The sequence below is a fragment of the Brachionichthys hirsutus genome, chromosome 6 (genome assembly GCF_040956055.1).
Source record: "Brachionichthys hirsutus isolate HB-005 chromosome 6, CSIRO-AGI_Bhir_v1, whole genome shotgun sequence".
Classification (NCBI taxonomy): domain Eukaryota; kingdom Metazoa; phylum Chordata; class Actinopteri; order Lophiiformes; family Brachionichthyidae; genus Brachionichthys; species Brachionichthys hirsutus.
The window spans coordinates 5,605,049-5,628,161 of record NC_090902.1 but is presented as its reverse complement, the minus strand read 5'-3'; the positions used below and the strand labels follow the sequence as shown (position 1 = coordinate 5,628,161).

Here is a 23,113-nt window from a genome sequence, read left to right as displayed (position 1 = left end):
TAGAACGCTCCCGTATTGCTCCCCTTTTTTTCAGCTCTACGCATCCTTGTCAGGCGACTGGTGCTCAGACTGCACCCCTCATCTTATATGAGCCAAAGGCTTGCCAAGAGGTATTCTGTGCCAGGCTACAGCCATTGCTGCTGGGCCAGGAGTTGTGTGCGTGTGCCGCCCATGGAAGGTGTGCAATTTCTAAAATGCTAGATGATCTATTCTCAAAGGTTTCTCAGATCAGCTGTGTTTTCTCTTCCACCTGCCATACACTGCATACAAATAGAAACTAGATCAAGTCCTTCCATCCAAGTAGCTGAATCGGGTGATATGTCAGAATAACAGAATTCGTGTGTTTGACTGGAAAAGTTGAACTTCCTTTATGGCAACACTCAAGGGTTTTTAATGATGGATTCAATTGTGACTAGGCTGCTGCGCACACTCACGAAAACACGCGGCCCCCTTCCTGCTATTAAAACGCAAAGTGCGGAGGTCGTCTCCATTAGAACCCAGTTTGTTTTCCCCCTCATTCATCGCTCGTCATTTTCTGGAGGACAGATCGCTACGGCTACAAAGTTCAAGCTAAAAGAAGGTGGTGTAACACAATCCCAAAACCAAAGCGTTAAACAGGTTAAAAAAATACCATGTCAAACCTGCTCTGAGGTTTGTTGTGTTGTGAAGCCACATTCTTTTATTTGCCTTTTTTCTGTGGTTCTATTCTGAGGGACAGTGTGACTCGCTTAGATGCAGTGATTTGCAAAGTTTGTATTCACTTCATACACTTAGAAATTTGAGGTGATCCTTCTTTTGGGGGAAGACCTTTTTTATCTGATTTATATCGTCGAGTCAAAATAATGTCCCGTTTTTTAGATACGTCAAAGGTTTTCAGACGATGGATGTTTTCCACAGATGCCATCTGTGGAGTTTTTCAGGTGATGGAATGATTGATCCGCGCTGTCCGTGCGAGATCCGGATGAGTTTCTCCTCCTCTCTGTTGTCCAGGGGCACAATGTAATGTAGGCCGGTACCAGCCTACGGTACAGCACTCCGTCTCCTACAGCTGCTGGGATGTTAGGAGAACAATGAGCCTTTGCTGATCCACAACTGCTCCTCGGGGTCGGACTAAACTATGGGAGCCATTCATCACTGTGAGCAAACGGTGGGCCGACGAGTGACCCCTGATTCGGGCTGCAGGGGCGTGATGACGTCATCATAATAATAATATTAAGAGTATAATTGGATATACTGACGCACAGGAATGAAAACCGATTATGGTTGAACAAATAGTTTTTCTTTTATTTCATAGGAATGAAAAATGAAATAAATCTGAAAACTGCACACCTACACTTTGGCGGTGTGTGTGTGTGTGGGGAGGGGGGAGGCTAGGGTGAAAGTTTTATTAAATGATTAGCTTTAAGAAAAACATTTTGTAATGGTTTTATAGTTGAATTACAGTTGCACATGAATTGTAGTGAAATTAAGCACATTAGCGCATGTGGTTCAGTTGCATTCAGAGATAGCGGCAGATCAGGTTGAGCTCGGCTTCAGCTGAGAGCATAAAACCAAGGGCCGCAGATAAGAAGCAGCTGGTGCAAAGCTGCAGTACGAATGTGACAGAGGGCTGAGATGGTTTCTCTCGGCATGCGCGCACACACACACGCATATATACGGACAGTAACATGAAGCAATAACGACATCAAAAGAGAAGCTGGAACGAACCAGGAACATGTCACCGTCTGCGTTGCGCTCTCAGTGCTTGTGCAGGACGTAATGAAGAACAAGCGAAGGGTCCGCTTTCTCTCGCATCCCTCGCTAAATGTGTTTCAGTAGGTTTCCCGAGTGGATTTTTGCGACGCTTAATGCAACAACTGCTGCATTCCTTTCCCAATGAGCTTGCTGTTTTTCTCCTGAGTTACAAAATGACAGCAGCAGACAGAACAGTCCTTGTCCTGCTGGATTTGTTCTGGGGTCATTGTCTTTAACTTCCTTCAGAACGTTTTTTTTTTTTTGCTACTTTTTCGACTGGGCTGTAAAATCCTTAGTCGCTGTGAGGATCCACATTCAGTATGTGGAGGTGCAAGATGCCTGTCGCAGATCAGCGCAGCCATTCTGATTTCATGCGAGTCACTATGAGCAGGTACAGTAGGTGGCGTGTCACACCTTTCTTTTAAAGTTGGTTTTGGGGTCTGATGAGAAACGCAGAAGCTAACGACAACGAGGAAGGAAACACCAAACAAATCGCTGTAATAATTGCGTGTTATTGGTTATCTCCGTTTGCTGGGAGAACAAATCCGTGTTCCACATCACTGCTTTGTGTTTGCTCGAAGAAGCTCCTGGGATTAACTTGTTGGACATCTAACACGCCTCCTCTGGGGGGGGGGGGGGGACGCACATGGGAGCTGTCACGCTTCAGTTAAGTATTGACGGAAACTAAAGGGTTGTGCAACAAGACACGCATGAAGTCCGGAGGAGTCCTGAAAGCCAGAGGCGCTAACTGGAATGCTCTCTGAGTGACATGCAGGCCATAAATGGCAACATGTCTGAGCGAGGAAAGCGGCTCCGCTGTTTTATTGGAGTTTGAATCGCATAGTGTGACCCGGGGGTCGTGCACGTTGGTGATCCGTGGACCAGCAGCCACTAGCCGCCATCCATGTAGTGATTTTCACTGCTAGCCCTGGGAGCCTAAAGAAATGGGCACAGGTGAAACATTGGCATTAGCATTACAGATAATACTGTTTACCCCGCGAATACCCTGACGTGCAGGAAAGCCCTTTCTTGCTCGTCTCACATTGAGGCTAATTTGGTTTGTAAAGTTTTCCTTACTTGCATTGCGTTTTGTACGAGAAGCCCGTTGTGGATGATCTTTTTTCTTTTTTGGGGGGGGCTGATCCAACACTCCTTCCGTGTTTTACAGCAGGGGTTTATAAAGTCGCACCTCGGAATGCTGTTATTGTAATTGTAGATGACATTTCCAGGAGGATTACTTGCCGTTATGTGAACAAGGTAGCCCATCAGGGTGTTCTCGGCTCACGCCTCCTCCTGGGCCCTGGAGGATGTTTGTGTCCTTGAATCCTGTTATGCCGTTTCTCGCTCTTTCTTCCTCCCACTCTCCCTCTCTCTTCATCGGCTGGCAGACGGATCCTCTTGGTGCTGCTGGAGAGGTGTCATGAGTGCCCTGTGAGTCGGGGATGGTAGATTTGACATCCACGCCGAGGTGTGAACATCGCTGCTCATGCATAAAGGAACACTGTGTAAGCCCGCTGGGTCCTCGTCTCAATAGGGGAGACCCGTCAAAATGAATTCAAGAACTTTTGCACTTTGTGGTCTGTGGCTGTTAATGAGAAGCTATTTCATTGTGTAAGATAGATGTATTCTAAATCTGTGTTTTGGATTCCCACCGGACTTCCAAGTTTCTATTATCTAACTTATTAGGACATATTTTTGCACCTTCCTGTCCAGGCTGCTGTAATTCCTGTGTTCCAGACCTTTATGCGAACCTTTTTGCTGGCCTTGATGTTACGTTAAGCAGATCCCATACAGACTCAACCTTAATGTGTAGACACAGATGCAGCTGCACAAAGTTCTGTTACTTGAGCTGAGAGCCGGTTGATAGTTGAGTCCCCCAATTGTTGTAACTGTCAGAGCAGAAAATTAAGTTTTGTTTTTTACTTTGCACGTTTCATCTGGTTCCTTTTCATTTGCACAATCACTCTTTGAAACAACAGCCTCAATCTAAAAATGACAATAAAAATGAAATAAAATGTACCGTGTTCAAGTGTCATACTTGAATATGTCTAAATGCAATGGCGAGATAGCAAGGATAAGAAACAAAATGGTGTAGGAGCTTTGCCCGATCCCAGGATATGGGCTTTGTTGTTGTTTGATCTTGAAGCCATTGTTAGATGTCCAGTCAAAGACAGGAAAGAAGTCTAGGCCAATGAGAATACACCCTGGGTGTTCAAGGCTGCACTCGGGATAGAAAACTTTCATGTGTTCTCAGTCAGGATTTAGTCAAGGCTCCTTCTGATGGTGGGGAAGTTTGACGATTCTTCCACTGGTATGATGATGGATCTGCATCTGCCATTGCTAATACCCCCTCGTACGTGAAATCCTGTTATTCAACCACAGATATTATTAAACTTCATCAATGCAGCTCGAAACCTCTCTAAACAATCAAGTCAAATGCATCACTAGCTTGAGCAATATGTGAATTTAACATTCAAGGATGATCCCAATCTCTTCCACACAGTTTGGGCTCCTCCTTTTTTTGTTATTATTTATCCCACTGTTAAAGTGAAGTTTAGACGGCAGCCTGGCTTCCCTTCAGCCGTTTGTGATTCACCCTGCCTGCCTTTTATAGAAGAGGAATGCCTCGGCGGCCTTGTGCTTAGGGGAGTCCAGCATGTCTGTGGCGTCTCACCCGTTTCTCGAAGTCATTCCTCTTCCAGACGTCGGACTTGTGTGTATGCTCATGTCTGTCAGCACAGCGCCTGCTGCCCACATTTATTACGCATGTCTCATTGATGAGTTCACCTGGGGTAGAAACAAAAAAAGACTTGACAGACGCCTCAAATAGGCCGTTCTGTCTCACTGACACTTCCATTTTCTTGTAACCGTTGTACGCTCTCTGAACCCCTTCTTCTTGACCCCTGTTTTAAGAAGAGAAGTGACTTGTTACTCACATGCCCTCTCTCTTCTTTCCCTTCATCTCTCCTCTTCCGTGCCGTCGTCCAGCTTGGTGGTGATGAGAGACGAGTGGACAGCAGGACGATCTATGTTGGCCATCGTTCATGTTCTGCCACTGAGGCGTTCATACCGCCCAAATTCTGTGATAACAGGATCGTTTCCTCCAAGGTAAGACATTTGCCCTCATGCATATCCAAGGGACCCAGGTACCCCCCCATTAAATTTGTTTTTCTCTCCTCCACGTTGTGCTTCACCTCTCTTTAGGCATTTCTCATTTAGCAATTTGAATGCACGATAAAGCCTCTGAAAGCCTTCAGGATTCCTATGCCCTAATGACTTTATGCCTCCTCCCACTGCTTCTCCACCCAATGGAGGGCGACTATTCACCCGTCCGGGTAGCACTCCTGGTTTCGGTGGGATACGTTGCTATTAATTTGCCAGCATAGTGGGCATTTCCATTATGTTCCCTCTGGGCTCGGACCCACCGCCTAAATCTCACCCCCTCGATCCTTTGTAAGCTGCAGGCCGACGGCGGGATGTGAAGGGTGAAAGTGAAGCGGCAGAAGAGGTGTGAGAGAGCAAGACGACGGTGGGATTTATAGTGGTGCAGATTGTCCTAGTGAGGGAGGGGCTGATCAATCGGCTCCTGCCAGTACGTTGGGGGCAACGGCCTTTAATTACCCCGGCTGTAGTGTTTATTCTCCTCCGTGACTCCGCTCTCCATCATCCTGTTGCTTCCTCGCTCTGCAGCGACCAATCTCAATCTCTCTCCTCTCTTTTTCCTTTTTGCGACAGCGCCATCACACTTCCCACCGCCTCCTTTTCTCATTACTTTGACTCTCTTTCTCTCTGGCGAAATGAGATGGGCCATTTTGCTTCCACTGCATTTCCACACCATCCCCATGCAGACATTCTCCTTCATAAACGGTGCCTTATTGCACTTTCCCTGCAAGTGTGTGTGTGTGCGTTTGTGTTTTTCTACCCTGCTACTTTATCATTTGGCACGTTACCAACAGTATTGTTGAGATATGTCTCTTTAAATAGATAAAAGCAATCACTTCTGCCGGGATTATATCAGCAGCCATGATTTAAAAATGCCCCCCCCCCCCCTTCCACACACAGAAATAGTCACTAACCTGATAAATTAAGTGGCTCTGCATTGAATGGCAGGCACATTAAGGAGATAAATTGCTAATCTGAATCACTAAAATACCTGCAGTCCCCTAAGAGCTGCATCCCCAGGCAGTGGAAAGAACAGACTCCGAGTTAAACAGAATTCACATGCAAGAGATGGAGTATTGAACGCATGTACCGTAATTTCTCTCCCCTTGCCAGCCCTAAATTCTCTTAAAAACATGATTTGTTGATGAGATTATTCCAGAGAACAGAGCTGTGAAAAGCATTCCAGAACCCTTTTTATTTCTCCGACTTAAAAGCCTGTGTTTCTCTTCTGCTCCACAGTATACAGTATGGAACTTCCTACCAAAGAACCTGTTTGAACAGTTCCGAAGAATTGCCAATTTCTACTTCCTCATCATCTTTCTGGTGCAGGTAAGGACACTTTTCGTCCGTTTAACAAAGATGACGTGTTCACCGCTGTTGAACACAACTCTTTATGCGACTCATAAATCTGGGCTTGCGTTTCGTGCGACATTATGAAAAAGGTTTAACACTGCTGTTTACCTATCATGATCAATGCATCTCCTCCAACTTGCCTGCAAGCCTGGGTGCTGTAGAGCTTCATGCTTTGTGTGTTCCCTGGACGAAAGCGAGAATTTGTGTATTTTCTTTACAGATTATGCAAAAACTTTTAAGACGATTTCCATAAAACCTTGTGGAGGGATGTGGCACAGGCCAGGCAGGCTTATCCGCCATTAACAGGATATGCAAGTCTTAGCAGAGGCATGCACCCTGAACCCTTTTAAAGTTGCTTCTGTTCTCTGAAAATAAACAGTGGTTTTGTGTACCGGTAAGTCGTTCTGGAAACCACTTGCTGGCTGGGCCGTATTGTCTGGCATCCATATCCTATTGTTCTGTGCGCTTACATTTAGCGTGACCCCTTTTTTGTCCTCCAAAAACCCTTTTCCGTCCAAGCTGTAAGCTAACCGCGAGCTCAGAGACGGACTACTCCCCAACGCCCAGCACCAACTCAACAGGGAAATACCCGCGTCGCACTGTTGCGACATCATTCAAATTTGAGATGTGAACTAGTAGCAGTGTTAACTTTATTTGCAGTCAAAACTCCAGCCTTCATTTTACACTTTGTCATACCCGGTAATGATAAAGCTGCTGGAACGTCACAGTTCAGAGTTAATGTGTGAAATGATCTTCAGCGAATGCAGTGCGCTTACGTGCGTGCCTGTTTGCGTCGCTCACCCAAGCACGCAGGGATTATCAGAGTAGGATGTGTGCATCTCCACATGTTTTGGCTGTGTGCTAACACAAGCGCATGCATTTCTCTGCATGCGCTCGTGTGTGTGACTCGGTGGGTGTCCTGGGTTTGCTGACGGTGTTTACCCAAGCTGCGGCATTGCTGGGGTTTCTCCACTAATCCAACTTCTCTTGAGGGGCTCCTTATCCTAACCACTCAGTTTCCCCCATGCAGCCGGCTATTATGTCAGAGGAGGAGGATGAGAGAGGAAAAGCACGCAGACCCCCCCCCCCCCCCCGTATTAACTAATTGCACCATCACATCTCGCCATCCTCAAAGGCTTTCTGAAAATGCAAAACCATGTTATGCATCATTCAACTCTGTCCTATCCTTCTTTTTCCCTCCTCTCTCTTTGTTATTTTCTCTTTCTGTCTGCCTGTCTTCCTCCCTTTTGCTCCCCCCCCCCCCCCCACCCCCCATGTCTCTGCGGCGCTGCGCTGCTGACGTCAGCAGCCAGGAAGCCCTCTTTGCTTCGGAGTGCCACAAATAGACTGAGATAAAAAAGCACCACGCTGCTATAAATAGCCTGGCATTTTTTTTTTTGTTGCTTGCTTTTGATCATATGAGAATAGAGCTCTGTGAGATAGGACTGGAGGGGGGAGCACCAGGAGGAAGGGAGGGCCCGCGGTACTCCTCTGGAACCCCAGGAACCTGCTGTCTGTCGCTCCTTCTGACACACTTCTGGCTCAGATGAAAGACTTTTTGCTGCCTTGCTGCGTGCCTCTCGTATCACGCCAGTATCGGCAGCACACCGCTCGCTCCTAACCCGGAGAGTTCCCTTTGTTTTTTTACGGGGACGATCTGAGCCAAAGAAATTCAAATATTTGTCATTTTAGGTTGCGATTGCTATGAGCCAGTGCAGGTAGATTGCAGACGAAAAGCTCTGGGGGAAGGTTTGGCAAGCTGTTCAGTCGGAGAAGGTTCCATTGTAGGTTTAGTTTAAGCCACTGGAAGACTGGAAAAGGACTACAGAGAGAGGGAAAGCGAACATCGTCGTTCCATATGGAGCGAGGGCATCAGACAAACTGAACCGGATCTTGAACAAAAATATTCCCAGCATGCTTTAAGCCCACCAACACCCTGAGACGGAGATTTGTTGACCTGAAGACAAGACACCCAGACATTAGATGAGTGGTGTGTGCAGTCCGGTGCAGTGAGGAGGTCGGCAAAAACAACCATTACACAATTAGATAATGCAACACGGGAGAGGAAACGCCTCAGGGCAGGACTTGGCATTCTGCACCTGCACCTCGAGGACGAGGGCAGTTTGTGTGAAGACAACCGTGAACACATCTTGGATGAAGATGGATGGTTTCAACGAGCAGTGAAAAAAGGCATACATGTCAAACTTTGAATGGTCTTCCGTAGGAGGAGGATGTCTTCGCTATCAGCTGTGCTGCATGCAGAATTCAGTCCACACCTCAGGCTGCCGCATAATAATTATTACATTTGCTTGTCTCACCACAATTAATCATTTGAATTATAATGCAGCGTGCTTTGAATATGCGCTGACTTAATGTACACAAGTCCATCTGCGGATATGGGATAGACTTGTGCACATCAGGTGTGTGTGTGTGTGTCTAAGTGTACAAGTACAGAATGTGTGTTACATTTGGCTGATGGCTTATAATGTTTCTGGTTCAAAACCCTCTAAGTTGCACGTGTCGTATCAGAGCTTCCATGCCGAAGGATCAGAAATACCAGGTTAAATCCTTCATATGATGGGATTAATGGAACACACACACACACACATGCACACACGTCTCATGGAGCCCTGAGGTTTTAGCTGGGAGACTTGGTCAGGCGTTGCCTTTTAAATTACTTACCCCAAAAAAGCAAGCGCCATGTTGAATGTATTTGCAATTAATCCACGCAGAGTTTACAATCGGTTCCACTATTGGCTTTAATATTATGGTGACCCCCTTCTGCTTTCTTATTTTTGAGTCTATGAAATACTAAATTGTTAATTTTCTAAATAATCTCAGCTCTGCATAGGAGATTATTGTTTCTCTTTTACAACAAATTCATTGATTTTTAAATTGAAAAATATATCTTGGTTGGATTTCATTCAGTTTTCAGGATGACCGTCTCCAATCAAGCTTTCCTCAGCACTTTTTGCCGAAGCGAGTTAAAAATGTCTACCGGGCTGTCACTGCCTGTTCTCATTGACACATTGCTGATGCTGGACAGAACACAGTTCTTTTTTTTTTTTTTACATAGTGATCAAACACTTTCATTATAGCAATAATTAAGATTTGAAAGTGGATTACAAACCCTTTGCTGTAGTTTCATTCCAAGTCCTTTGCCTTGGCGGAGACACAAAAATGTTGACACGCTTGCAGATTAAGCACTCTGTCCCTCACCCACTCGATTAAAAGCTCCTTGATACAGAACCTCACTCACTTTCTTGCACGAATATAAATGCCTCCCTATTTTTGTGTCTGATCAGTGAGTTTGGGGAATAGAAGGAACAACTCACAGAACGAAACCAGAGGTGTGCACATCAAGCGAAGACACTAATTGGCATTTGCTTGGGGATGGAAGGGTTCAAATCTGCATCTTTGGCCTTATTCATTTAAAGGCGTTCACACTGGACTTTATATCTGCTAGCTTGCTGTTGCTTGTGGTCATAGTGCCTTTTTTGTGTGTTGTAAATAGCCTGTCGGTTTATTACTGCCACCTTCTGGTGGTAGGACCGCATTACTACCAGGTGCAAGGCAAGTAAAAGAAAAAATGACAGTAATCGCATATTCATCAGATTTTTAAAAGAATTAATGGAAATTAATAATAATAAAAAAATCAATGCCAATCCCTGAACTTGAATATAAACATTGCGTTCAAATATCTGACTTAAATGGACTCCTGCCTGTGAACACAAACTCACATTTGGTTGAAGACGGTTCACATCTCATCCAACACGCTTCTTCATTTCTAACCGACTGGTGGAGAGTCCAGTTCTGTTCCTGTTGGAACAGAAAACAAAGGACCGAAACCACCAGGACAATAAAGACTCATCAGGCGTCATTCTGATCCAACGGGCGATTAAGGATCTTGACTCTACCAGTCATTTAGAACGGAAGAAGCTTCTTTTTGCGCTTCATGATTTACCTCGACCTGGATGACTGAGAAATGACACGGAAAGATTTGTGTTAGCTTTCTCTTTTTCATCTCAATAGGTAATAGTGGACACCCCCACCAGCCCAGTCACCAGTGGCCTACCCTTATTTTTTGTGATCACAGTAACTGCTATCAAACAGGTAAGCGATACTGCTATTTCTATTACCCTGTCCTCATTTCATCACATTGTTTTCCCATTTCATTACCTGTTTCCAGCTTTTCCTTGCAACGCAATAAGTGACTAATACTCTGTTAGGTTTAGTTTTCAATGTCTTCAATTGGAGAATGGGAGTGTGGGTGGAAAGTTAACGTTAGTTTTTAGCACGTTTACTAGAGAAATACAAATGATTAAGGGAAGTGTCTGTTACTTGTGATGCATTGTTTTCGGGTTGACTGTTTAAGTAGTCGACTGCTGGGGCTTTGAAATGCACAATAATAGGTGGACTTCCTTCAAAATACATGGGATGCGCTCCTGCTCCGTGGTTTCCTCTAACCAGGCTTTGAAGTAGAACACCAAGGCGGTCGGTCTGACTCCATTAGTCCAGCTCAGGTCAACTGCAATGTTCATCTGACCATCCGCGGAATACGTCACCTCCCTTCCTCCTCCTTTTTTTTTTAGCTTACTGGCATCATTTCTTCAGACCACACTTTCTCCTCCTCCTATCACTTCACCCTTAATCCCACTTCTTCACTTGAGCGCCGCTTTGGCACATGGTCTAGCTTTTCTCTGCATCCAAGAACCGCCTCCCATCATTATCCTAAAGCACTTCTGAACGTCTGTACTATTGCAGCCTTAGGAATTCTTTTCTCAGAGACGATCCTTTGTTCCTTACAAGTCAAACCTTTGCTATGTGTCACTATGTACTGGTGTCAAACTGTTATTTACCAATGTCCTGTAGGCATTAATTGCACAAAGAGAAGCTTTCTCAGTTTTTGTTATACTGAGCAAATGGGGCTTATTTGATTTTGACATGTTGCTGCAGGGCTATGAGGACTGGCTACGGCACAAGGCAGACAACGAGGTCAATAAATACCCAGTGACGGTGCTCGAGGGCAGCAGGAGGATACGAAAGGAGAGCGAGAAGATTAAGGTGCCTTTTATATTTCCCTGCAGAGAAGCTGCCGGCAGCTCAGCGTGACTGTTTGGAATTCATGCACAGGGGAGCACATTGCTCTGCTGAACTGATTAGATGTTCAAACATACAGTCGGTGCTCTGGTAATCATAATGCATCGAGGGTGTGCAGGTAATTTCTCCAATTCAGTCTTATATGTTTGCTGTACCTAAAAGTTCTTTTTTTTAAAGCCACATATGAGTGTTAAAACGTTAAACATGCATTAAAAATAATGTAAGTGAGCCAAATGACAAATGTTTAACTGTTATTAGTGCAACCGAGAATCAACATCCTGCTGTCAGAATCCAAACTCGCTTTTGTTCCATTGTTTAAAAATTGGAACAGCCCCCATTGGCATGGCGGCTTGCAAAAGTTGGCTGTGAGCTTCACCCCGTTCTGAGTAGACTCAACCTTAAACAAACACTTTACAAGCCGAAGGGAGATGTAGTCTTTGTCAGTATTTCTTGGCCCAAGGCTGATCTTAAAAAGGAGTGAATGTGAAGTTTTAAAAAGACAATCGCAAGCCATTAATAAAAAAAAAAAAAAGAAACTTGATAGGAAATTGGCAGTACATTTCTTATATTTAGTATTTGAATAGCTAAAAACAATAACTGGTAATGGTTTCTTTTTGGTTGGTGTTTCATTGATCAGGTTGGAGATGTTGTGGATGTGGAGGAAGACGAGACCTTTCCCTGTGATTTAGTACTCCTTCAGTCGAGCAGAGAGGACGGCACATGTTTCGTTACCACGGCAAGTCTGGATGGAGAGTCCAACCACAAAGTAAGAAAGGCTGCTCTGCTCTCCAATGATTCCATTTCTGTTTGGTCAGATTGAAATTTATGCGAGCATTAAGGTTCAACATAAAAGCTATTTGTTGTAAATTGGTCTCAAAATCTCCCACATGTGTCTAGCTGGATTAAGATATGAACATATTAGGAATGTAATGATCATATTGTGTAGTTATATACATCGCTGCAGGTTCCTCCTCGTCCATTCGGGTTTGTCCTTTGATGTATTGCAGTTATTCTCAAGAGCCGGGCAGTGTTGATCAGCCTGTTTTTAAAGACAACTATTCAACTTCCTGTCTTTTCTTGTTTCCCCCAAATTATTTTTATGTCCAATTTGATTTTGCACAAGGCAGCGGTTGTTTGTCTCCCCGTTTTCCTGTAGTGTCTGTACGATAGGGATTAGGGGAAAACTGAATCTATCCGTTGACCTGAGCTAATCTCTCTGTCTTTTCCTCTTTTCCAGACACACTACACGGTCCCAGACATAGAAGAGAATCTGGGATCGCTCAGTGCCACCATTGAATGTGAACAGCCACAGCCTGACCTTTACAAGTAGGCACTTACCATGTGGCCTCAACAAGTTTACACTGCAAGCATTGCAATATGGTTTGTTTGGGACTTAGATGAACTCATTGCCAGTTGAAGATTTCCTAAAAAATGAAGTGCAGCTGTTTTAGAATTCCCGAACAATTTATTTCATATTGAATACGGTAAACTTGGGTCTGCTAGTTCCCCTTGGTTCTTTCAACAAAAAGGCTTAGACTCCCCCCTAGAGGCAAGGAGTAAGAGTAAAGTCATTCATTCATCCTCATCCTAATGGAGCCTATCCCAGCAGTCAACTGGTGAGAGGCGGGGTACACCCTGGACAAGCCGCCAGTTCATCGCAGGGCCACACATAGACAGTCAAAACTGGCAACATGCTGCTGGCTAACAACTACTCACACTTGTCACAGTCCTGTGCATCTACTTTTACACCAATTAATGCTGGAAGTTTAGTTGAATCAATTATACCATTAACAGGTTGAATAATATTCAAAGCCACCATTGTATGTAATATATATACATGACAAGTGATTAAGTTCTGTCCATTTCTGTTCCAGGTTTGTAGGCCGTATGCACAGTGACCAAAAGGATGAGGAACCTGCTGTCAGGTAAGAGCATTTAAACTATCTCCACACCCAACAACCCAAACAGTTTCTTAAGCAATCGTTTGTTTCACTGCAAATTCTTCATGTATCGATCCTTGGATGAAGCTGGGCGTTCAAATTCAAACAGGCTGGCTCTGATTCAGTCGCTGCTTTCAATGCGCTCCTTGTGTGCATGGATTACAGTGGCTTTATAAAACAAAAATGTCCAGGGCCCCGTGAAGAACAATGAAACCGGTGCAATCCCTGAATGTCGTTAGATATTGTGTCGTCACGATGTGTTTCATTGTAGATCCCAGGTTGCAGGTTGTATAGTTTCTTTATAAATGAATGATTTATTCTATTTATGGCACTGCACAGGTCTTTGGGCACAGAGAACCTCCTGCTGAAAGGAGCAACCTTAAAGAACACTCAGAAAATCTGTGGTAAGTCCAGAGATATTAACGATATACTACAGAAGTAGCTCCATCTCCGTCATGTCAAAGCCTCTTCTCCCCGTATTTTCACGCTCAAGGTGTCGCAGTCTATACCGGTATGGAGACAAAGATGGCTCTCAACTATCAGGGCAAGTCTCAGAAACGTTCTGCAGTGGAGAAGTACGTCTGAAGGAAATAGTTTTAACAGGTTCAAATCTTTGGTACTTTGGTCATTTGATATCTTTTAAATGTTCAGGTCCATCAATGCCTTTCTTCTGGTTTACCTCTCCATACTGGTGAGCAAGGCCCTCGTGTGCACTACACTTAAGTATGTGTGGCAGAGTAAGCCGGGACAGGACGAGCCTTGGTACAACGAGAAAACGCAGAAAGAGAAAGACACCAACTTTGTACGTAGACGTTGACACGCTCCGTCTGTTGAATGATGGGCAAGTCACCAAGTAAGTACCGGTAATATGCAATTAAATATGTTGTCTGATTTCTGTTTTTTCACCAGTACCTTAAGATGTTCACTGACTTCCTGTCCTTCATGGTGCTCTTCAACTTCATCATTCCGGTGTCCATGTATGTGACGGTTGAGATGCAGAAATTCTTGGGATCCTATTTCATCACCTGGGATAAGGACTTTTTTGACCCTGAAATTAAGGAGGGGGCGCTGGTTAACACTTCGGACCTCAACGAGGAGCTGGGACAGGTCAGATAGATGGACATAATTAGAAACCTCGGCATAGTTCTATCTTCTATACGGCGTTACGGTCAGAAATAAGCTGCTTGTGATAACTGTCCACTCAAAGTGCTTCCAGAGATCAGTCACACTCGGTTTGCAATATGATGACTTCAGCTAAAGCTGACGCTTGGTTGAAGTCATTATTTATTGCGCCAAACTTGTATTTATTATTACATTGCCTTGCAGGTTGAGTACGTCTTCACAGACAAGACGGGCACCCTCACGCAGAACAACATGGAATTCGTAGAGTGCTGCATTGATGGTTTCCAGTACAAGTACCGGGATGCAAACTCTGATTTGGATGGAATCTGCACCACAGATGGACCCGTGAACAAACTACAGCAGAAAGCTTGCGAGGTAGGCGATGCGGTGTCCCTCCATCTGTTGTAAAAGTCACTCCAGAGACACCGTATGGTCATTGCATAGCTCTCTGCTCTGAGAGACCCTTCACAGGTCACCCACATTCACTCTCATTGACAAGCTTAACATAAGTACTTATCATGTGTGTGATAACACTTCACACACAGCCTTGTCTAATCTTCAGCTACTGTATATGACTCCATGCCGGGCTGTAAATGAATGTATCATTAACTAATAGTCGATCACTGGAAGTTAGGCTCACATTTGTTTTATTTGACTACTATTTACTAGTTTTCTGTCCTGTCCATGTGCTGCTAGGAGAGGGAGGAGTTGTTTTTGCGGGCCCTGTGTCTGTGCCACACTGTCCAGGTGAAGGAGTCAACAGACCAGGGTCACGGCCAGCGAGAGGAAGACATGGTGGATGGCTTAGGGGTGGATGGCTATTTGGTCCATGCACTGCAGGAGCAGAGGGGCTTTATAGCCTCCTCACCGGATGAGGTTGCTCTGGTCAAGGGCGCCATGAGGTGAGAGACGGGTTCCTGCGATCCTTACGTGACTCGGACCGACGTTGTAACAGTCGTTCAAAGAGCAAAAGCATTCTCTGAATATCAACACCACCGACTGGGGTGCAGATTCCATCAAAGCCTTCACTCTCACTGTGATCCGTCTCCACCTACAGGTACGGCTTCACCTTTATGGGCCTCGAAAGTAAGACCATGAAAATTCTCAACAGGAACAATGATGTTGAAATGTGAGTCTGTAAATATGTTCACCTTTATATTCTATTCACTCATGACTCCACACTTTTGTGTTTCCATTTTGTGCCACGACCTTTCATATCTATTTTGCGCTCTTCAAGGTATGAATTACTTCACGTGTTGAACTTTGACCCGGTTAGAAGGCGAATGAGTGTAATAGTCAGATCCAAATCAGGTGAGCATGACATCACTCTGGCGTGCCGCATCGGGAGCGATTCATTCATCGTCTTCAGCATTCCCCATGCTTGTGTGTGTGTTGCTTTGTTTGTGTCCAGGTGACACCCTGCTCTTTTGCAAGGGCGCAGACTCTTCCATCTTTCCCCGGGTCAGGCCAGAGGAAGTGGAAAAGATACGCATGCACGTGGAGCGAAATGCAACAGTGGGTCCCATAAGCCTATATTCTGTCACGTGTAGTAAATGATTTGAGGGCCAAGAGGTTTTGATTCTAAATGCCGACAATCTGCAACATACGTGCTGCGTGAAGGCGTACAAACAGAGCATTCTAACATTTTGTTGCCGCGTCTCTGGTTCAGGAGGGTTACCGGACACTGTGTGTGGCCTATAAATTACTCGGTGCAGAGGAGTACGCCCAGGCTGATGCGGGACTGAGAGAAGCAAGACTGGCTCTGCAGGACAGAGAGGAGAGGCTGATGGCCGTTTACAACCAAGTGGAGACTGGCATGAGTCTGATCGGAGCCACTGCCGTCGAAGATCGGTGGGCAAAAAATAAAGCGTCTTTAAAGATCCGTCATTGTTCCATTAGCATGAATCAAAGTTTTTAGATCAGAGGTTTCCTATTAGCTTCTTATTGGTCTGAAATGATGTGAATAAATTCACATTTATCGTAATCATCTCAAGTCTTACAACTAACTTTATTGTCTGTTATATTTAGTATCAACAAGTGAAACAAAATAGAAGCTGGTTTGTTTGTCAGAGTATTGTTGCTGTGTGTGTGTGTGTGTGTGTGTGTCCCAACTAGAACTACATTACCCATAGGCTATTCTGGCATGTATCCAAGCGCAGATGTCATGTTGCACTAGAAATAGCGGCCTTGCTACAATGTCTGTGGCTTTTAACCCCGACGTCTATAGTTTTAATGATTTATTGCTTTTTCTTTGTAATGATGTATGAATATCTGAGTCTGTTCCTGTTTCTTGCCCCCCCCCCCCCCAGGCTTCAAGAGGAAGCAGCAGAGACCATGGAGGCTCTGCAAGGGGCAGGCATGAAGGTCTGGGTCCTAACGGGGGACAAGATGGAGACGGCCAAATCCACATGCTACGCTTGCAGACTGTTCCAGAAGAATACGGAGCTGTTGGAATTGACAGTGCGCACCCTTCAGAGCGGCGAGAGGAGGCGTGAGGAGCGACTGTGCGAGCTCTTGCGTGAATACCACAAGAAAGCCGTACAAGATGCACCCCCAAATAAGGCCGGCGTTGCCAGGTTTTCTTTACTTAACATGACACTATCTTAGTCTTCTATCTGTTGCAGATATAGCGTGACATTATAATGGTTTCTTTTAAGAGGAATTCTATTTCCCTGCTCTTTGTAGGAGCTGGTCTTCGGCGGGTCAGGACTTTGGTTTTATCATCGATGGAGCCACTTTGTCAATGGTGCTCAACTCTTCCTCCGAGTCAAACTCGAGCCACTACAAGAGCCTGTTCTTGCAGATTTGTCAAAACTGCACGTCCGTGCTGTGCTGTCGCATGGCTCCTCTACAGAAGGCACAGGTTAGAAGTGTCGGCGTGTCGCTTCAAGTGTCGCACGCGTTCACTAAACGACTGAAACTGTGATAACTTGAGCCCCATGGCACAGAGTGCATCTGGGCTGTAACTCAAAAACCTTAGTTTGTTTCGGTGCTACTTTATAAACACACTCCATGTACCAAAGAGGTGGCTTTTGATGTTTGTTCACTTAAAAAAAACTAAACTAATTATTAGATGGGGGCGGGAAGGATTTTAATTTCAAAATCTGTTCAATACTTTTTCTTTCAACCTCCAGAATTCACAAATTGCACCGTATCACCTGAGCTGTGGGAGAATCCAAATCTCCTGATGCGATTGCTGCTTCAACCATGTGATCCATCTTCTCTTGTTCCTTCCATTTCTAGATAGTTAAATTGGTAAAGAACTCAAAAGGCAGCCCAATCACCCTGTCCATTGGAGATGGCGCCAATGATGTCAGCATGATTTTGGAAGCTCATGTTGGAATTGGTAAGAAATGGCCGATTTTAATTTCTGCTCCAAATGGAGGGAAGGATAATCTTAAAGTGTGATTTCTGCTCTGGTGTTTCAGGAATTAAGGGCAAAGAGGGTCGCCAGGCGGTGAGGAACAGTGACTACGCCATCCCCAAACTCAAGCACCTCAAGAAGCTTTTGTTGGCTCATGGTCATCTCTATTATGTTCGCATTTCACACCTGGTGCAATATTTCTTTTACAAGGTACGTTTCCCTAAAAACCCAAGGCGGGAAGTTGATTTTGAGAATCAGCCAGCGATGAAACGGGATATGCTTAAATCCTCAAGTTTTAGGTAGAACTGAGAAGCTCGGAATGGGCTAATGTTGTCTTCTCTTCCGCAGAACCTTTGCTTCATCTTACCTCAGTTTTTGTACCAGTTCTTCTGTGGCTATTCCCAGCAAGTAAGTACGTCTTGAGGCTCTTTAAGGATCAGAGGCGGTCTGAGCAGGAAGCGACGCTGTGTCCATTGGATCCTCACCTCCTCATCCTCTTGAATTCTGTCCCTCCGATTACCCTTTCCTCGCTGCCCCTGGGATGCTTGAGCCTCAAATTGTTTCTAGATTTATTTCTGGATTTAGACAACACAGGAAAATGTACCTTTAAGTATACTCTGTGTTGTTTTGGAATGTATGTAAAACCTATCATGACAGTATCTGTATTTTGTCATGAAAACAGAAGGTGATTTTTTAATTCCACTTCATGCCACATAGAACATTCAGAGTTATATGAATTGTGTATATAAGCTTTCTTTTCCCATACACACACTTACTTAAGTATCACGGTGTGTATGAGATCCGTCTCGTCGGTGATATTAACCCCTTGGCGCCTCGGTTCCCCCCCCCCCCTCCTCGCCAATCCCTCCCTCTTTTCCCTCCTGTGCTCACGTCCTCCCCAGCCGCTGTATGATGCAGCGTATCTGACGATGTACAACATCTGCTTCACCTCTATGCCCATCCTGGCTTACAGCCTTTTGGAGCAGCACATCAGCATGGAGGTTCTGCTGGACAACTCTACCCTCTACAGGTAAATCTGACACACACCTGAAATTGGATTTTAAAATGGGCTTTTTATAAAGAGAAATGGAATTCAGAAGATTTTCTTTTTATGTTTTGGATCAAGGATTTTTAAATCAGATAATTGATTTATTATATAATCTGTTTTTTGGTTTGTCATTGAGTCCAACGGATGATTTTGTTCTCTTTTTATAACTTTCTGTAGACGGATAGCTAAGAACGCCATGCTGCGGTGGGGACCCTTCCTATGCTGGACATTACTTGGAGTCTTCCACGGCTTGCTCTTCTTCTTTGGTGTTCGATATTTGTTCAGTAACCCAGCACTGCAGGATAATGGCCAGGTTTGATTTAGTTCACCTAAAGTGTGTGATATTAAATGGAGTACTTTTATATATATATATAAATATAACTGGTTATGGTTAATGTAGGTTTTTGGGAACTGGTCGTATGGAACTATCGTCTTCACTGTCCTTGTCTTCACTGTCACGCTAAAGGTAAACCATTCCCGTTAATTCATCTTACTAAAGAGTGTGATAATACAGCAGCTGTTTCACATTGTGAGTGGATACATTAAAAGCCACTTTGTTGGTTATTTAACTTTTACGTGTGTCTCTCTCTACCCACCTCTCTTCCGTTGCAGCTGGCTCTGGACACGCGCCACTGGACGTGGATCAACCACTTTGTCATCTGGGGCTCCCTGGCTTTCTACATGCTTTTCAGCTTCTTCTGGGGAGGAATAATATGGTTAGACGCCTAACAGCCTAATAAAAATCATCCATTATCATACTTGTTATTCCTAATTTCTATTCAACCCCCCGTTGCTCTTCCAGGCAATAAACCATAATCTTCCTGTTCCTGCAGGCCTTTCCTGAGGCAGCAACGTTTGTACTTTGTGTTTGCCAACATGCTGAGCTCCGTGTCGGCCTGGCTGGTTATCATCTTGCTCATCCTACTAAGCCTGCTGCCAGAAATCCTGCTCGCAGTGTTCCGTAAACCCCGCGGGCCGCACACTCGACAGGTAGTCGTTAAACACACATGCATTCTTGTCTTGACTTTATTTGAACTCTCTCGCTTCCTCTTCTCTTTACAATGATCCACTTTAAGCTTTTTCTAACACCATTTCAACTACTTATGTTCTTGTGGGTTTTAATCATCCCTGAGTGAAATACATTAGAGATGAATCGGAGTAATAATTTAACCTCCACCGAGAGGACTACGCTTTCACTCCCTTTCCCTGTGAATCGACTTGTTTTTCACTAGACTTCATGGAGGGGTAAACAAAACCCACCAATTTTGGTACCACGTGGATCTTTTCATCTTTTCGTTTCAAAAGCTTTGCTATGTCATCATTTAAAAAACAATTATTGGCGATATTCCATAAATCATGATGTAAAACAAATGACGGCTCAAATAATACTCTGGATCTGCCAGATCAATAACATTTGTCTTGGGTTGCCGCAGTTTTTCAGCTAACTGTATTCAGTAGTTATATTGTCTTATGACAAATCATCTATGCAGTCAAACCAGCTCCCCTTTTTGTCTTATTTTTTACGAGATACAAGCTAAACACACGTGTGTTAAACGTGGCCGAGGGCATCGGCTGGTTAAAGACGAGTCACGAAAGGGTTGAACTTTTAAAATCTTGTTATGATCACACCATCTAAGATGTAACCGAACTATTAACTTTGAATTAGAACGATAAAGCGGTAATATATATTTTTATTGCTGTTTTTTTTAAATGTGAGTTTTTAAGCAGTCATTTAACATTATATAAATTATACAAACTTAATGTTTTATCGAAAGGCCTGTCCTACTGTGGGTCTTGTACTCTTGGTGTTTTTGTGTAAATATCTCGTAACTTTGTTTTCCCCACTAGAGGAACTAGTTGCTTGAGCGCTCTGAAACATTCTTCCTGCTCTGTCTCACCCTCTGATTTGCTCTTGTCCTCCTCCCCTGGGCTGCTCGACGTCAGACGAAACACCGCCTCCCCTCTTCGGGGCCATCCACCATCTTCATGTTGTCTCAGACCGCTAGCACTCACAGCTTCTCATGGAGTGACTGAGGTCTCTTTTTCCTCGTCCACCTCGAGCACTAAAGTCTCTGCCAGGGTTCTGTGTCCTGGTTGTGTCTCGCCTGCTCTGTTGTTCCTCTCCCACTGTTTGACTCCCTCCTTCCCAAAGTCTTGGCAAAGCAGCATGGAGTTGGAGTTCTGTCTGCACTCGGTTGAACTTATCAGCCCAGACAATGTAATCATTGAAAGGGAATGCTATCTTTGATGTCGATGTCCTTTAGATTGCCATTCCTAAATTGGGGGGGAAGGTTGTTTCATGGGCCTGTGTGGCCCCACCACCCCCACCCATGCTGAGAGCATACAGTCAGTCCTCCATCCCTGTGTGTTCTGTTGCACCCGTCGGTGTCCTCCTCCCCAACCGCCCGTGTCGTTGTGATGCCTGTTGCCTCTGCATGTCAAACCAGGTGAATGCGACGAGCCAAAGCACTCGGATGTGTGTCTGCATGAGGCTCAAAGCAACAACCTCATCCTGGATCCTCACCACAAGCCCCCAGGGCCCACTGCATTTTGTCGCTGTGTCTGTTTGTGTGAGTTGGGAGCGGTGCAAGGAGAGCAACCCCCACAGTTCATCTGGACAATGTGAGAAGCAGTCGTGGATTCTGAAAACGATTATTGCAAGGAAACGGCCTAAAAAGACGGCGATTTCATTGTCTGCCTGCCCCGGTTTGTTTTTTTAGTCTTTGTGTGTAGCTATGTTTCTTCCCTGTATGTGCGTGTCTGTGTGCGAGGGGAGAGGAAAGATGGAGAGGGAGAGGTGAAGTCTGTGTGTTGGTCAAGCCTAGTGATGTCACTGGTGTCTCTTGCCTCACCCTTCTAGAAGAAGCCTGATCAGAGTGTGGGGAGAAGCCAGTCTTCAGCCAGGCCCCTGCTCATGAGAACATTTTCAGATGAATCCAATACGGTCATTTAAACAGGTACTAGTCTGTCTGCAGGTCGTTTCAGCCAATCAAAAACTTACCCTAACTGAAGACAAAGAAAGAATCGCCATGCTGGCCACATTGATGGAGGAGCAGGGCGCTTCTGTGCTGTCGGCTGATCCTTTGGCTCAAGAGTTGATGTTTGTCATGTAAACGCTTCTGTAGGTCTAGTGTCCGTATTCGTGTCGACGCGTGCGCCTTTCAGCATCGCTTTGGAAGCCCAGCTGATATTATCCTCTGCATGTACTTAAAAAAATATTTTACTGTCCGTCCATCTCATGATTGGCGTGTGTGTGTGTGTGTTTAAAGGCGTCATGTTAGTTTGTGCTGGTTTTCTCCGTGATGTCTTGAAACACAGCTTCTGCCATTCATGTTTTGCTTGTAACGTGCCGGTCGTCATGTCCTGTCTGCACGTCAAAACCTTCGCTGGCCACCGTCTGCTTAGTTTCTGGCCAAATGGACGCGACTGCGAGTGCTGGGCTGATCTCAGTGCATGATTTGATGTCGCTTTAACCACAGAGGGGAAAGCCGATGCCTTACCCAAAGGGGGTGACAACAAAGAGATCAGACACCATTTATTCACTATCAATAACGTTTGGCCTCACATGTTCTGTTGAGGTAAAGAGACATCAGCTGCCCGGGAGGTGTTTGGCGAAAAGACCTCGCCACATTGGCCACTAAGGTCTAATCCCAAATCTCCTACCCTAACGCCTCAGATTCCAGCGGCCTTCGCTTTTTGACTCACCCCTTGAAGCAGCAATGCAAAGGGTGGTAGTAGTAACCACCGCCCCTCCATTCCTAAAGGAATGGGACACACTACGCAAAACGGAGGGTTATAGCTGCAAGTGGGAGAACTGGGATTGGGCCAAAATCTGGTGAGAAATTATCAGGTGTTATTTTTTTTTTTTTGGCCACCCCTTGTCGGTAGCTCTAAATGTCGCCTTCCCATCAACGCTGACTGCTGTTACTCACTTCTGTTGCGGCAAAATGTCACACAGCTTTTCACAGTTTTCACCTGTTCTGTTCTCCCAATAGCTGTCAGAGGTCGGCCTGCGGCGAATATCCAGGTAAACTATAGCCAGACGAGCCCAACTTTCTGCTTCTGCTCAGCATCGCTGCTGCGATTCCACAGATCAGTGCTCGGATCAAATTGGGGGAAACCTCTGCTTTCATAATTTCCGCTTCTTTCCAGTTGCGGGGGGGGGGGAGGTGTCATTTTGGGCCATGTGATTTTTTTTTTTTTAACGTATTGTGGTATGTGGCCAATCGGCGCCTATTTACTGGTGATTTTGACTATTTCAAGGTGTCTCCTCCTCTTCCTCTTGTCGGC

At 45.0% G+C, this 23,113-nt stretch overlaps 1 protein-coding gene across 1 annotated transcript; it reads left to right on the top strand.

Annotated features, from left to right (window-relative positions):
* Positions 1 to 4,390: 4,390 nt before the first annotated feature.
* On the top strand, positions 4,391 to 21,776 carry atp11c (ATPase phospholipid transporting 11C). The gene is made up of 29 exons (XM_068740684.1): positions 4,391 to 4,438; positions 4,648 to 4,842; positions 6,136 to 6,225; positions 10,282 to 10,362; positions 11,206 to 11,313; positions 11,987 to 12,115; positions 12,587 to 12,675; positions 13,224 to 13,274; positions 13,629 to 13,693; positions 13,783 to 13,864; positions 13,941 to 14,091; positions 14,199 to 14,396; positions 14,616 to 14,786; positions 15,108 to 15,313; positions 15,469 to 15,540; positions 15,649 to 15,722; positions 15,823 to 15,926; positions 16,081 to 16,262; positions 16,721 to 16,987; positions 17,097 to 17,274; positions 17,655 to 17,757; positions 17,840 to 17,985; positions 18,124 to 18,183; positions 18,678 to 18,805; positions 19,001 to 19,136; positions 19,224 to 19,289; positions 19,436 to 19,539; positions 19,657 to 19,813; positions 21,684 to 21,776. The coding sequence occupies exons 1-29, from the start codon at positions 4,391 to 4,393 to the stop codon at positions 21,774 to 21,776; spliced, it is 3,534 nt and encodes a 1,177-aa protein (XP_068596785.1).
* The last annotated feature ends 1,337 nt before the right edge of the window (positions 21,777 to 23,113 follow it).